General features: G+C 34.5%; 2 protein-coding genes across 8 annotated transcripts; both read left to right on the forward strand.

The window, feature by feature from the left end:
- Window positions 1-6,211: 6,211 nt before the first annotated feature.
- Window positions 6,212-13,444, forward strand: LOC107842533 (the record flags this gene model as incomplete). Of its 7 annotated transcripts, none has more annotated exon segments than XM_047396834.1 (3): window positions 6,212-6,413; window positions 11,512-13,200; window positions 13,279-13,444. In XM_047396834.1, coding segments are annotated over 2 exon segments (1,835 nt in total), but the record flags the coding sequence as incomplete, so codon positions are not given.
- Window positions 9,230-9,821, forward strand: LOC124887084. The gene is made up of 2 exons (XM_047396265.1): window positions 9,230-9,408; window positions 9,533-9,821. Exons 1-2 carry the CDS (start codon window positions 9,230-9,232, stop codon window positions 9,819-9,821), a joined length of 468 nt encoding a protein of 155 aa, XP_047252221.1.

The raw sequence follows: 13,444 nt of genomic DNA on the forward strand, positions 1-13,444 counted from the left end.
CAGCTAGGACACGACCCCCAGCTATCCCTAATTAATACAACTGAATAAAGAAAATAAGATGTTACTCGAACTATGATTGACTCGAGCCCTCAAATTATAAGGACTCATCACCTGCTGATTGGAAGGTGCACACTGTTTGATTATGATGTATGGGCTACAACTGGTACCTACATTATGAGACAATGTACCACATAGACATATACGTGGATCAGTACTTTTTGAATATACTGAGTATGTGAGGGTGAATGCATAAGTAAAACAATAACTGAATATACTCATACACTTTCAAATAATGCATGCTAAGTATAGATGACTCATCTTGAGCTTGAATAAAACAAAGGTTGTAAAATTATAAACATGATTAATGAAGCATAAGGATAAACTTTATGAGCCATGACACTTTATTCTAAAAGCTTTACTTTTTATTCTTTCTTTTAGGAGGTTCTTCTAACCGACATAAATCAAGTGAGCTAACATGGAGTCTAACGTCTTACCCACATTGGGGGGAGTTGTTCTACCCTTGCCATCAGAATAGAACCTTAAGTGATCACTATCTTTAGCTTTATCTATATTGGGAATAAGCCTAACCTACGTTGGCTCGTAGTTCTGGGGCATGCGACCTTGGACTCATACCCAACTCGGTGCTAAATACTACTCCTTTATTACTTATATGCTCATACTTTAGGAAATTCACCTTAAAATAGCATAAGAGTTTATAGAATGAAAATCAGTTATGTTTTTCTTTACTTTAATTCAAACTCAGAATGAACAAATGTGGATTTCACATATTAGCTTAGGATTAAAAGATCACTTCTTTCTTTAAATCTTTGTATAAACTTATCAAAGAAGAACTTAAGAATATAATTCTCTTAAATTCTCAACGCTTAGACTTAGGGCTTGAAATTCATGCTTAGAATCATGGTAATTCATAAAAACACTTCATGCTCAATAATAATCTTGAGATACTTCAACAATATCAAATTAAGATAGTGCGATCTCATTCATAATATTAATCTTATAAGTTAAAACACAAACATAAGCAATTCTTGATATACTCAAAGCTTTAAATCTCATGATAATCACATGCTTCAAGAATATAGAAACTAAGGTATGAACTCTAATTCAAAATAAGTAAATTAAATCTTAAAATCATGCAAGTTGGGCATAAGGATGAAAGGATACCCTTGTTCATAACCCCACATTCCTTGATTGGAAGAATCCTTGGAGAGAAGTTTGAATTTGGAACTTAAATTCTTGATTTTTGAGTGATGACACTTGGATATTTTGTTCTTGGGAATGGATTAGGGTTTTTAATTTGATTACTGATTGCTTAGGGTTAAGGGAGAGGAGTTAATATGTTTAATACTTCATCAAATCATTTTTAAGTGATTAGGGACGGTTTAGGATGTGAAATGACTTCAACATCCTTAATTTAAGTCACAACAGAGCATTTTTGGCACTGGGCCCAATCCAAGATTGGAAATGCATGGCCAATTGCCTAGCCCTAGGATGGGCGACGCATGGCTGATCACCTAGCCTTTTGCTGGGCGATGCCTAGCCAATCGCATACCTATTCCTGTAGCCTTAGCCGATTGTTAGGCAACACACAACCCTTTGCATAGCCATAACTTTTTGCTCGGGTATTGAATTAAGGCAAAATTAGTATTATTGGAAAGATAATTTAATCATCATTAATTTAGTGGCTCTTGAGCTGCAAAATTCTATGTATATCAAAAGTTATACACTTGGAAATAGACCCTTGTAGAATCAAAAACCAAGATTTGGCCGAATCAAAGGCTCTTAGGTCAATTTTACTCTAAGCGATTCCTATGAATATTTTTCACCTCAATAGCACTTTACACGCTAGGATAATAATCATGACATATATATTTAAATATAAATTATGAGATTAGAGTTTACACACGTAGGAACGATGGTTTTATTTTTAGCTAAAAACTGCGGGTGTTACACTTTAATGGGGAGAATTTATGATAACTGGTTGGCCTTATGCGCACAAGTGCTGATACATGTAAATAGCATACTCCCATGTTGAAAAAGGAAGTTTTATCCTTATTATCATCGGTCTAGCTATCAATTGAAGACGTTTGATCAATGATTCTGCTAGATCATTTTGAGTGTGAACATGAGCAACTGGATGTTCAACTTTTATTCCAGTTGACATACAATAATCATTAAAGGACTGAGATGTAAACTCACCAGCATTATCAAGATGAATAGTCTTTATTGCATAATCTGAAAATTGTGCTCTTTACCTTATTATTTGAGCCAACAATCTTGCAAAATCCATATTACGAGTTGATAATAAACACGTATGTGACCATCTTATAGATGCATCTATAAAAACCATATAATATTTGAAAGGTTCACATTGAGGGTGAATTGGTCCATATATATCACCTTGTATACGTTTCAGAAATATAGGGGATTCAATCCCAACCTTAGCTACTGATGGTTTAATAATCAACTTTCCTTGAGAACAAGCAACACAAGAGAATTCATTTGATTAAAGAATATTTTGATTCTTCAAAGTATGCCTAAGTGAATTCTCAATAATTTTGCGCATCATATTAAAATCTGGATGGCCTAATCGATCATGCCAAATGATAAAATCATTAGAGTCTGTAACCCTTTTGTTTACTATGGCATGTGATTCAACCATACAAATATTTGTATGATATAATTTAGAAGAAAATACAGGTAGTTTTTCATGCACAGATTTTTCCTCATCTTTTATTGTAATAATATAAAGGTATTCAACATTTTCTTTATTTACAGTCTCAATATGATAGCCATTTCGGCGAATAACCTTGAAACTTAACAAGTTTCTTTGAGACTTACTACAATATAATGCATTATAAATGACCAATATTGTCCCCCCAGGTAGTATTAAGGTCGTTCTTTCAGAGCTCTCAATTAACTTTGTACTACCGGATATTATATTAACATAAGCCATTTTCATAATTAAATTAGAGAAATATTTCTTTTCTCTTAATATAGTGTGAGTTGTAGCACTATCAAGAAGGCACATATCTCTATTATTCATCTTTGATCCAATTAAAGATTGGAAAATTTTTATTATCTTCACAAAAAAAAAATACATGATAAGAAATGTGAAATTTCATAATCTTACAATGAAACTTAAATACTTTTTTTCTTGAAAAATAAAAAACAGCATAATGGAAAAATGTGATAACTAACATAATCAAACAACATTATTTATTTTCCCAATAAATTGATCAAGATTTAGTTTTGATCTCCAAAGAAAAGTCTTGAACTTCCAAATGAGTAATATCATCAAGGCCATCAAAATCATCATCTTTCAAAATCAAGTTTGCCTCAATATTGTCATCATATTTTTGTGAAGGTCCTACCTCATCATCATTTTTTAAAGTAACTCCGTTCGGGCATTAGAAGAGGTCCCACCTTCATTTCTCTTTCTTTTAAAAAATTCTTGATAAAGCCTAGCAAATTGCTTAGGCGCCTGACATTCTTTCTTCCAGTGGTCTATCATGCCACAACGATGACAATTATCTCTTGAAGGATTGTTTTGAGGACTCATTTGGTTCTCTTTTTTCTGTTTACCACCACCACGACGATTATTAAATCGTCCGTTAATATTGTCACGTTCACGCATATTATTTTGCCCCCGATCTTGTCATCTTTCAGGCTTGCCATGTGTTTGTACCTCATTTGCTTCCGATGGTGGAGCAGCTCCAGTGGGACGAGCTTCATGATTTTTCATTAAAAGGGCATTATGTTGCTCAGCCACCAGAAGGCATGAGATAAATTTGGAATACTTCTGAAAGCTCTTTTCACGGTATTGCTGTTGCAATATCACATTTGAGGCATGAAAAGTAGTAAGTATTTTTTCCATCATGTCCTCATCATTTATAGTTTTCCCACATAATTTTAATTGGAAACAATCCTGAATACAACAGAATTATATTCAAAATGGTTTTAAAGTCTTGAAATCGTAAGTGCATCTACTCATAACGAGCTTTAGGCAGTACCGTGGCCTTTAGGTGGTCATACCTTCCCTTCAAGTCAGTCTACAATTCAAGTGGATCTTTCACTGTAAGGTATTCAACCTTCAGTCCTTCATCTAGATGATAACGAAGGAAAATCATAGCCTTGTCCTTGGCCTGACTCGTCGTTGTATTATCTGGGGCAATAGTAGCACTAAAACCCTTAGTAGATAGGTGAATCTCAGCGTTGAGAATCCACGACCAGTAATTTTTTTCGGAGATGTCAAGTTCCACAAACTCAAGCTTCGACAAATTTGACATGATAAAACTATCATAAAAAATGAAGTTAGACAACAATATGAAACAAAAAAAAAATTACACCAAAAAAAATTATTATATTATTTTAATTTTTTTCTATGTGTAACTTTGACGTTAAAATAAAAACTTTGATAGAAAAAATAACAAACTACAATATTCAAGACAAGTAAGTTGATTATGCCTGATGGATTGAAACTTAAAAAAGAGTAGAGTCGATTAAGAACAAGAATCGCAAGAAAAGAACAATAGTAATAATATAGAACAAGATAGCAAGATAACAATATAAGATAATTCTTTCAAGTGTATTGAACATTTTCCTCAAGGCCTTTATTTATAGTATTACATGGGGGGTTTTAAGAGGTGTCATAAACATGATGATCAATGAGGAGGTAGTGAAAGTGTGGGAGTTACTATATTTAAAGGAGGAATTACACCAATAAGTTATGGGCATCACATTATTACAATTATTAGTTTAGGTGTACGCGCTTCGTGCATGTATAAAAGAGATATCAAAACAGTACAATTAAACCTAACATTTATACACAAAAATTCCTCAAAACTGATCAATAAAAATTCCTCAAAGATGATCAACTTTCATCTACGACCTGTAAACTACCATAAAACAATACACTAATAGAAATATTAAAACAACACAATTAAATCTAACTTTTATCTAAAAAAATTCTTCAAAGTCGGCCGACATTCATTGACTACCTGTAAATTAAAATAAAATAATATGATAAAAGCAAGTGTTATTCTCTGTTAAGAAGACTAATCTATTTGTTGTAACTTGTTTGTGAAATTGCTATTGAAATCAGGTGAAGGTAGAAGGAGCATCCATTAATATGGGTGGCTATCAATTTGTGTACTTTTACTCCACATCGTCTGTATGTCGATTGAAATTCCTTGCACGGCCCTTTGTTCCTACATTTGTGAGAGTAAATATAAATTATTCGTATTTATGTATAAATACTAAAAATATTAAAGAAATTTTATACCTAAACAAATTATACTACTATCACACATTGCTATTAAAATAAGGAAAGAAAATTAATTTACCTTAATTAAAAAATAGTACATGTAATTTATAATTTTTCCAAAAATATAAATTATTAGTATTTACTTCTACGATTGTATTTATTTGTCAAATATAAGGTACTATATGAGGACTCCTTAATAATGGTGAATTTTTATTATTCCAAAAATATATATTATTAGTATTTCTGTATAATTATAATTTAAAAAAATTGTAAAAAGATGATTTGGTCTAAAGGTAAATATTTTAATGAAGGATAAAAAGTTCAAATTATTTTTCTAAGAGCCTTCATACTTTTAATATATTATAGATATATATATATAAATTATAGATATAGATTATAAATATAGATTATAGATTATGGATTTAGAGATTTTTTTTTATTGAAAAGTATATTATTTCTCAACGGATGTTAAAATATGACAAGAAAAATGAATGTGGAAGGAATAGTACTAAATGATGGGGTTATTGGACCAAATCACAACTTTAAAGTTTTTAGCTTTAAATAAATAAATTTTTAACTAATCTTCCCGTTATTGTGGATCCCACCTATCAGAAAATGCCAATACATTTCCAGTGAAAATTAATACAGAGAAAAAAAAAAAAAATAAGTACTTTTTATGTCTTTATTTAATCGGATATAAAATTTAAAAAATAAGAAAAAACTTGGTAATAATTATTAAATTATTTTTTATCAAAAAATGTATTATTCTCTTCGTTTAAAAAAAGAATGGCGTACTTTTATTTAGCATAAAATTTAAAAAAATAATAAAAAATTTTAAATTTTATGGCCTTAAATTAAAGTAGTGTTAAATATATTAAAATATATTACGTGAAAAGTTTAAATTAAAATATTATAAAAAAAAGGAGCGAAAAAAGAAAAGTAGATAATTTTTTAAAAAATTGAGAGAATATTTTTAAAAAATTAAATGAATGTGAAATTATGCCGTAACATTCTTTTAGAGACGATAAAAAAATGATACCCGACGGAGGGAGTACTAAGCTAATACTTCCCATTGATAGTAGAGAAGTAACACATGGCAGCAGAAAAGACAGGAGCACAGCAGCAACAGGTACTACCATGATACGCGTGAGTACTATTCCCACAACCCCTTATACACACAGCTTTATTGCTCATATTTGTTGGCTTTCTTTACTTTCTCCAATGAAGTAGAAAATCGACAAGAATGACTCTTACTTCTGCAGTCTTGATATAATATTATTGGTAACTATATATCTTGTTAATTTTGTGTGATTGTTTGCTTGTGAAAATCTTCATTCTGTTTACTTTAGTTGATGAACTATTGTGTCTGTGCTCTTTTACTGCTAACAAAGCAGAGTTTTTTTCCTTAGAAAAAGAAGGGGCCGTTTCAGTTTTTATGTTTCTCTTGCTGTTTGTACATTTTTACTAGCAGAGTAAACTTCTTTTTTTTTTTTGGAAATTCTAAAACTATTGAATGCCAAAACCCTTTTTTTTGTTTCTGTGATTTCTACCCTTCTTATTTGTTTTTCTAAAAATCAAGAATGAGTTTTAAGTTGTATAGGAGGAACGAGACAAGTTGATTTTGTGGTTTGACAGTGTGTACATAACGAAGGCAAAAATATTAGGTAATCTATTTAAGCCATGGTAGATAAAATCAATAGATGCCCTGTAAAATTAATCAGGTACATGCAAGCTTAGTGGGCGTGTTTAGCCATGTTTTATTGTGAAAAATGATACTCCCTCCATTTTAAAAAGAATGAGCTATTTTGGCTTGATACAAAGTTTAAGAAAATAAAGAAACTTTTGAATCTTGTGGCCTTAAATTAAAGTTGTGTCAAATGTATTAAAATGTTCTTTAATCTTGTGATACTAAACATGACACGTGGAATGTTGAAATCAAAGTATTGCCAAAAAAGAAAAAAGTTCATTCTTTTTTAAACAGACTAAAAAAAGGAAAGTTCATTTTTTTTTTGAAACTGTGGAGGGAGTACTTTAAAAATTAGAGTTTTTTTTATTGTGTTTGGAGTGAAAACAGTTATTCTTTTTTCATATTCTTGAAAATTCCGAAATGGGTTGAATTCTAGAATTTTTCAGAATGTGATGGCCAAACTGTTTTCTGATGTCCAACTCGGGAAAAAATGAAAAAAATTTCATGGCCAAACGCCTCCTAAGTTCAAAAACCATGGTTATCAAAACAAAAACCACCACGATATTCCCTCTCCCTCCCTGGTTCCCTTTCCCCAGGGGTGGATGTAGCTCTCTGATTGCAGGTTTATTTGAACCCAGTAACTCTTTCGTGGAGTTTAAGTTTATGAGTAAACATTCCTTAAAATTTTAAGGATTAAACCCATAAAACTAAAATTCTCAATCTGATGTCTCTGCCTCTCCCAACCTTCCTTTATGAAGATGTACAAAATAATATTATCGTCTCCTTGAATTGGACGATCTCTGTCAGTAGCGTTTAAATTAAGAAAATCCTTCGTTATGGAGAATGTAGTTGTAAAATAACACTAAAGTGTTACTAATGAAAAAATAATAAATAATAAAACTTTGTGTTAGGATAGAACTTGTTGAGACGGAAAAATTGTTATTGCTAGCAAGGGTGCTCATTCCGATAAGTAAAATTGGAAAGCAAGCCTATAAGAAATGGAACGGAAGGAGTAATTGATTGGTGTAAACTTCTAAGGTGAGAGTTTTCTTGCTTTTTCTTCCATACTAGTAATCGTGCATTACTCAAGGAGTTCTTATAATTTCATTTTTGTTACTATTTAATGGTTCTTGCATTTCAATTACCTTACTATTTTGTTGTAGTGATTGTTTCTTTTTAATATGTTTTGTCATTGCATTCTTTAGCAATTTTTCTTAGTTTCTTCACTCTCATTGTTTTTGTTTTTCTAATTGCTTTGTAATGCTTTTACTTGAACTAAGGTTGTGCTAGAAATAACCTCTCTAACTCCCAATGTAGGGGTAAGGTCAAGGGCAGAGCTAGCTTGGGACTAGGGAATCCAAACCCTCTTTGACGAAAAATTAGTACATTAATACTTGGTTAAAATTATTTTTTATGTATATATAGTAGATATTGAACCCCTTCAGCCACTGGGTAAGGTCTGCGTACACACTACCCTCTAAAACCCCACTCGTGAATTACACCGGGTATGTTGTTGTTCATATAACAATAGTGTCCAGCTAGCTTGTTTTGCCTTCAAAAGCTTAAGCAGATGCGAAGAAATTACCTAGTATGTTTCAATCTTTACTATGATTTGAACCCCAATCTCTCATTATTGTCATCCACTTCATGAATCACTACGCCACACTCTTGAATGTGTATCGCTCACATCAATTATGTGAAGCTCGTGAATATTTACTCTTGTTTGTTTATGTATTTGACTCTATGGAGAAATGCACCCTTGTGCGAGGGGATTTAAGTTAGAAATGTGAAATTGCCACATCACTCATAAAGGATGAGGAAGGCCCGAGACCTGGATTAAGTGAAGTGTATCAAAGATAAAGGACGATAAATTGGACGAGGTAGGGGGGCATAGAGCTATTGTGCGGGGGGATTTTGAGCACTCTGAGAGACTTGAAGATTTTGGATATTGTGGACGTATTACGATTGATGAGATTCCCGTGGAGTTTTGGAAGAGCTCGGACAGGGCAGGTATGGAGTGGTTGATCGAGTTGTTCAATGTCATTTTTAAGACAACTAAGATGCCGAAGAATGGAGGTGGAGTACAATGGTCCTATTGTACAAGGATAAGGGCAGCATCTAGGATTGTAACACTTATAGGGGTATCAAGTTGCTGAGTCACACTATGAAAATCTGAGAGTCAATGGTGGAGACGAGGGTGAGGAGGGGTGTGTCCATATCCGAGAGCAAATTTGGATTCATGCCGGGGTGGATCTACTATGGAAACCATCCATTTGGTACAAATACTATTGGAGCATTATCGGGAAAAGAAGCAGGATTTACATGTGGTGTTCACTAACATTGAGAAGGCCTACGACAAAGTTCCAAGAGAAGTTCTTTGGAGTTTCCTAGAGGCTAGAGGTGTACCAATGACTTACATTAGGGCGATAAAGGACATGTATGATGGAGCTAAGACACGGGTTAGGATGGTAGGAAGTGACTTGACGCATTTCCCAGGAAATAGGATTGCACCATGGATCAACTCTTAACCCTTTCCTCTTTGTGTGGTGATGGATGTATAGATGCGGGACGTCCAAGATAAAGTGTCTTGGTGTGTTGTTTGCAGATGACATAGTATTGATTAATGAGACGCGTAGTAGTGTGAATGGTAGGTTGGAGGTTTGGAGACAAACTTTGGAAGCTAAAGGGTTTAAGTTGAGCAGAATCAAAACAGAGTATTTGGAGTGTAAATTCAGTGAGGGGTTGCATAAGGAAGATGTGGAAGTGCATCTGGACACACAAACTCTCCCAAGAGTGATCGTTTCAAATATCTTGGCTCTATTATCCAGGGTAGTGGGTCATAGATGGTGATGTCACTCATCATATTGGTGCGGCGTAGATGAAGTGGAGCCTTGCCTCCGGAGTCTTGTGTGATAAAAAGATACCATTGAAACTTAAAGTTAGGTTTTAGATTGGTGGTTAGACCAATGTTGTTATATGAGACGGAGTGTTGGCTAGTCAAAAACTTTCATGTTCAGAAGATGCATGTCGTAGAAATAAGGATGTTGAGATGGATGTGTGATAGAATTAGGAATGAGGTTAATCGAGATAAGGTAGGAGTGGCCTTTGTGTTGAACAAGATGACAAAAGCGAGATTGAGATAGTTTGGACATGTGATGAGGTAAGATTCAGATGCCCTAGTGAGGAGGTGCAGGAGGTTGGTTATAGCAGGTACGAAGGGGGATTAGAGGTAGGCCGAAAGAAGTATTGGGGTAAGGTGATTAGACAAGATGTGGATATCCAGGTTACTGAGGACATGGCCTTACTGGGGTGTGGAGGACGCGTATTCGGGTAAAAGGTTAGTCGGATAAGAGTGTTGCCATGCACCATAGTATGGTAGCTTAGGGTTTAGTCGTAGATATCTATCATTATTGTAGATTAATGTGTTTCGATTATTGCACTATTTTGTGGCTGATTAGTATTTTTCTGTGGTTGAGTAGTTGGCATATTTTCTTTATTGTTTTACTCTTCCCTGAACTTGGATTTGCTACACTTGAGCCGAGGGTCTCAGAAACAGCCTCTCTACCTCTCCGGACCTCACTTGTGGGATTTTGCTTTGTATTATGTTGTTGATGTTGTACTCATAATTTCGTTACAGCATCATTTAGACCTTGTGCAAATCTATTGTGCCTTGTCATTCTTCTGTTGTATGCCTCTGGCGTCAATCTGTTGTGCCGCTAGACATTATCTTTTGGAATTATCTGAACATTTTGTCACGTTTGAAAGGTAACCGCACACTGAATATGTAGTGCCAATTTTCATCTGTCAAAAGTCCCTGCTTGCTATGTAGAATATTCATGAAAGTTTCTTTCAATTTGGATATAGATTTGACAAATTGGTCGGGATAGAATCTTCCTTTGGAATATTAATGTTATCCCACGTGCTCCCAAGGCATGTGACTTACATATATAGATTCATCATCCAACCATGGTTAAGCGAAATGCATACACTTCGATTTTTATCAATTAAGGTTAAATTGCTTGGTTTGGTATAATACGGGTAAATATTTAACTCTAGGCTTTCGTCTAGTGATAGAAGCACTGCACATGATGTGTGGGTTAGATGTACTTTACGGTTCTCGAACCCTACCACAAATAAAAGTCGGGTATTTGAGTGAAGAAGGTAAAGGGCTGATCCATTGTTCACAGATTTTCGAACCTTGCGTGACTGACCCTCGAGGATTTCTCATTTATCATAAAGAAAAAGAAAAAAGAATTACCATCGCCCATGCAGCAGTTTTTCTTTTCTTTTTCCTTGTCACATTACACATTTGCACTTGCACTTTTCATTAGGATCAAGGTTTATATTGTGGTGTTTTCTGCCTTCATCAAGTAAATAGGAATTGAGGGAGTTGGCTATTCACTTGGAACAGACTCTGGTTTTTGCAGTCATTGTTTAACTTGTAAACTTTAAGCATTACTAATGAAAGTTATGCATGCATTGTAGTCCTGTTTCTCATTCTTTTAGGTGGTTTAACACCTCATGGATCGTTGTTTTGCAGTTGAAGAACAGTCACTATAAATGTGGGAAATGGCTCAAGATAAAATTGATGTTCGGGAACATGGTGTGGTAGTAGATCAAAAGAAGTCAAAAATCAAGTGCAACTATTGTAGTAAAGTTGTTACTGGGTTCACCCGGTTTAAATACCATTTAGGAGGCATTCGTGGGGATGTGATTCCTTGCTTGAACGCTCCTGCACTTGTAAAAGAAGCACTAAAAGCTAAGGTACTTGAGAAGAAAAATGGCAATTTAAGCAAAGCAGCTGGGCAACTTCACCACCCACATCTTCCTTTGAAGAGGAATTGGTGCCCCCAAGATTGTGATAGTGAACCGAGTAAGACACATCTCACTCAGAGTTCTGAAAGTGGAAATAAAAATCAAAATGGAGTGCATTCAAAAGTAACTGGTAGTTCTGTTGTAAATTCATCCTCACAAGAGATTTCGAAATCTATAGGGAGATTTTTTTATGAAGCAGGAATTGACTTTGATTCTATCAGATCACCTAACTTCCAAAGGATGGTAAAGGCCACCCTTAGTCCTGAGAAAACAATAAAATTTCCTAGTTGTCAGGAATTGAAAGGGTGGATACTTCAGGAAGCAGTGAATGAGATGCAACAATATGTTACAGAAATCAGAAATTCATGGGCAAGCACAGGGTGTAGCGTTTTGCTAGATGGATGGGTAGATTCAAACAGTCAAAATCTGATTAATATCCTAGTGTACTGCCCAAGGGGCACCATTTATCTTCGGTCATCGGATATTTCATCTTTCAATGGCAATGTTGATGCCATGCTATTATTCTTTGAAGAAGTTCTAGAGGAAGTCGGAGTTGAAAATGTGGTCCAAATAGTTGCATACTCGACATCTACCTGCATGATGGAAGCAGGCAAGAAGCTAATGGAAAAACGTAAGACAGTTTTTTGGACAGTAGATGCTTCTCATTGCATGGAACTTATGTTACAGAAATTCACAAAGATATACCCGATACAAGAAGTTTTGGAGAAGGCAAAAACACTCACACAATTTATTTACAGCCATGCTACTGTCCTGAAGCTTCTAAGAGATGCTTGTCCTGATGAGTTAGTAAAGTCTTCAAAAATAAGGTCAATTGTGCCCTTTTTGACTCTGGAGAACATTGTATCACAGAAAGAAAGCTTAGTTTGGATGTTTCAGTCTTCTGATTGGCATACCTCAATCTTGGCTTCTACAACTGAGGGCAAAAGAATGTCGGAAATAGTTGCAGATCAATCCTTTTGGACAGGGGCTTTGATGGCTGTGAAGGCAACCATTCCCCTTGTAGAAATTATAAAATTGCTCGATGGTACTAATAAGCCACAAGTTGGTTTTATATATGATACACTTGATCAAGCTAAAGAGACCATCAAAAAGGAATTCAAACACAAAAAATCCCATTATGCAAGATTCTGGAAGGCTGTAGATGAAATATGGGATGAATACCTCCATAGTCATCTCCACGCTGCGGGTTACTTTTTGAACCCAATCCTTTTTTACTCTAGCGATTTCCACACTGATGTGGAAGTTTCCTGTGGTCTTTGTTATTGTGTTGTTCGCATGACAGAAGATCGTCATATACAGGATTCGATCACACTGCAAATTGATGAGTATCGCATGGGGAGGGGCACGTTTCATTTTGGAAGTTTCAAAGATATTCTATCAAATATCTCCCCAGGTGGTATGACTTATTCATTGTCTGCTATTTTCATCTTGACATATAATTTGTATGTTAACCTTTAAGTTATTGTTGCAGCACTTTGGTGGTCACAATTTGGAGGTCAATGTCCTGAACTGCAAAAGCTTGCTATTCGAATACTTAGTCAGACATGCAATGGTGCCTCGCATTATAGGCTGAGAAGGAATTTGGTCGAGACATTACTTACAGGAGGGATGAATCCGATAGAGAAGCAGAGGCTACA

The sequence above is a fragment of the Capsicum annuum genome, chromosome 9 (assembly GCF_002878395.1).
Source record: "Capsicum annuum cultivar UCD-10X-F1 chromosome 9, UCD10Xv1.1, whole genome shotgun sequence".
NCBI classification, from domain to species: domain Eukaryota; kingdom Viridiplantae; phylum Streptophyta; class Magnoliopsida; order Solanales; family Solanaceae; genus Capsicum; species Capsicum annuum.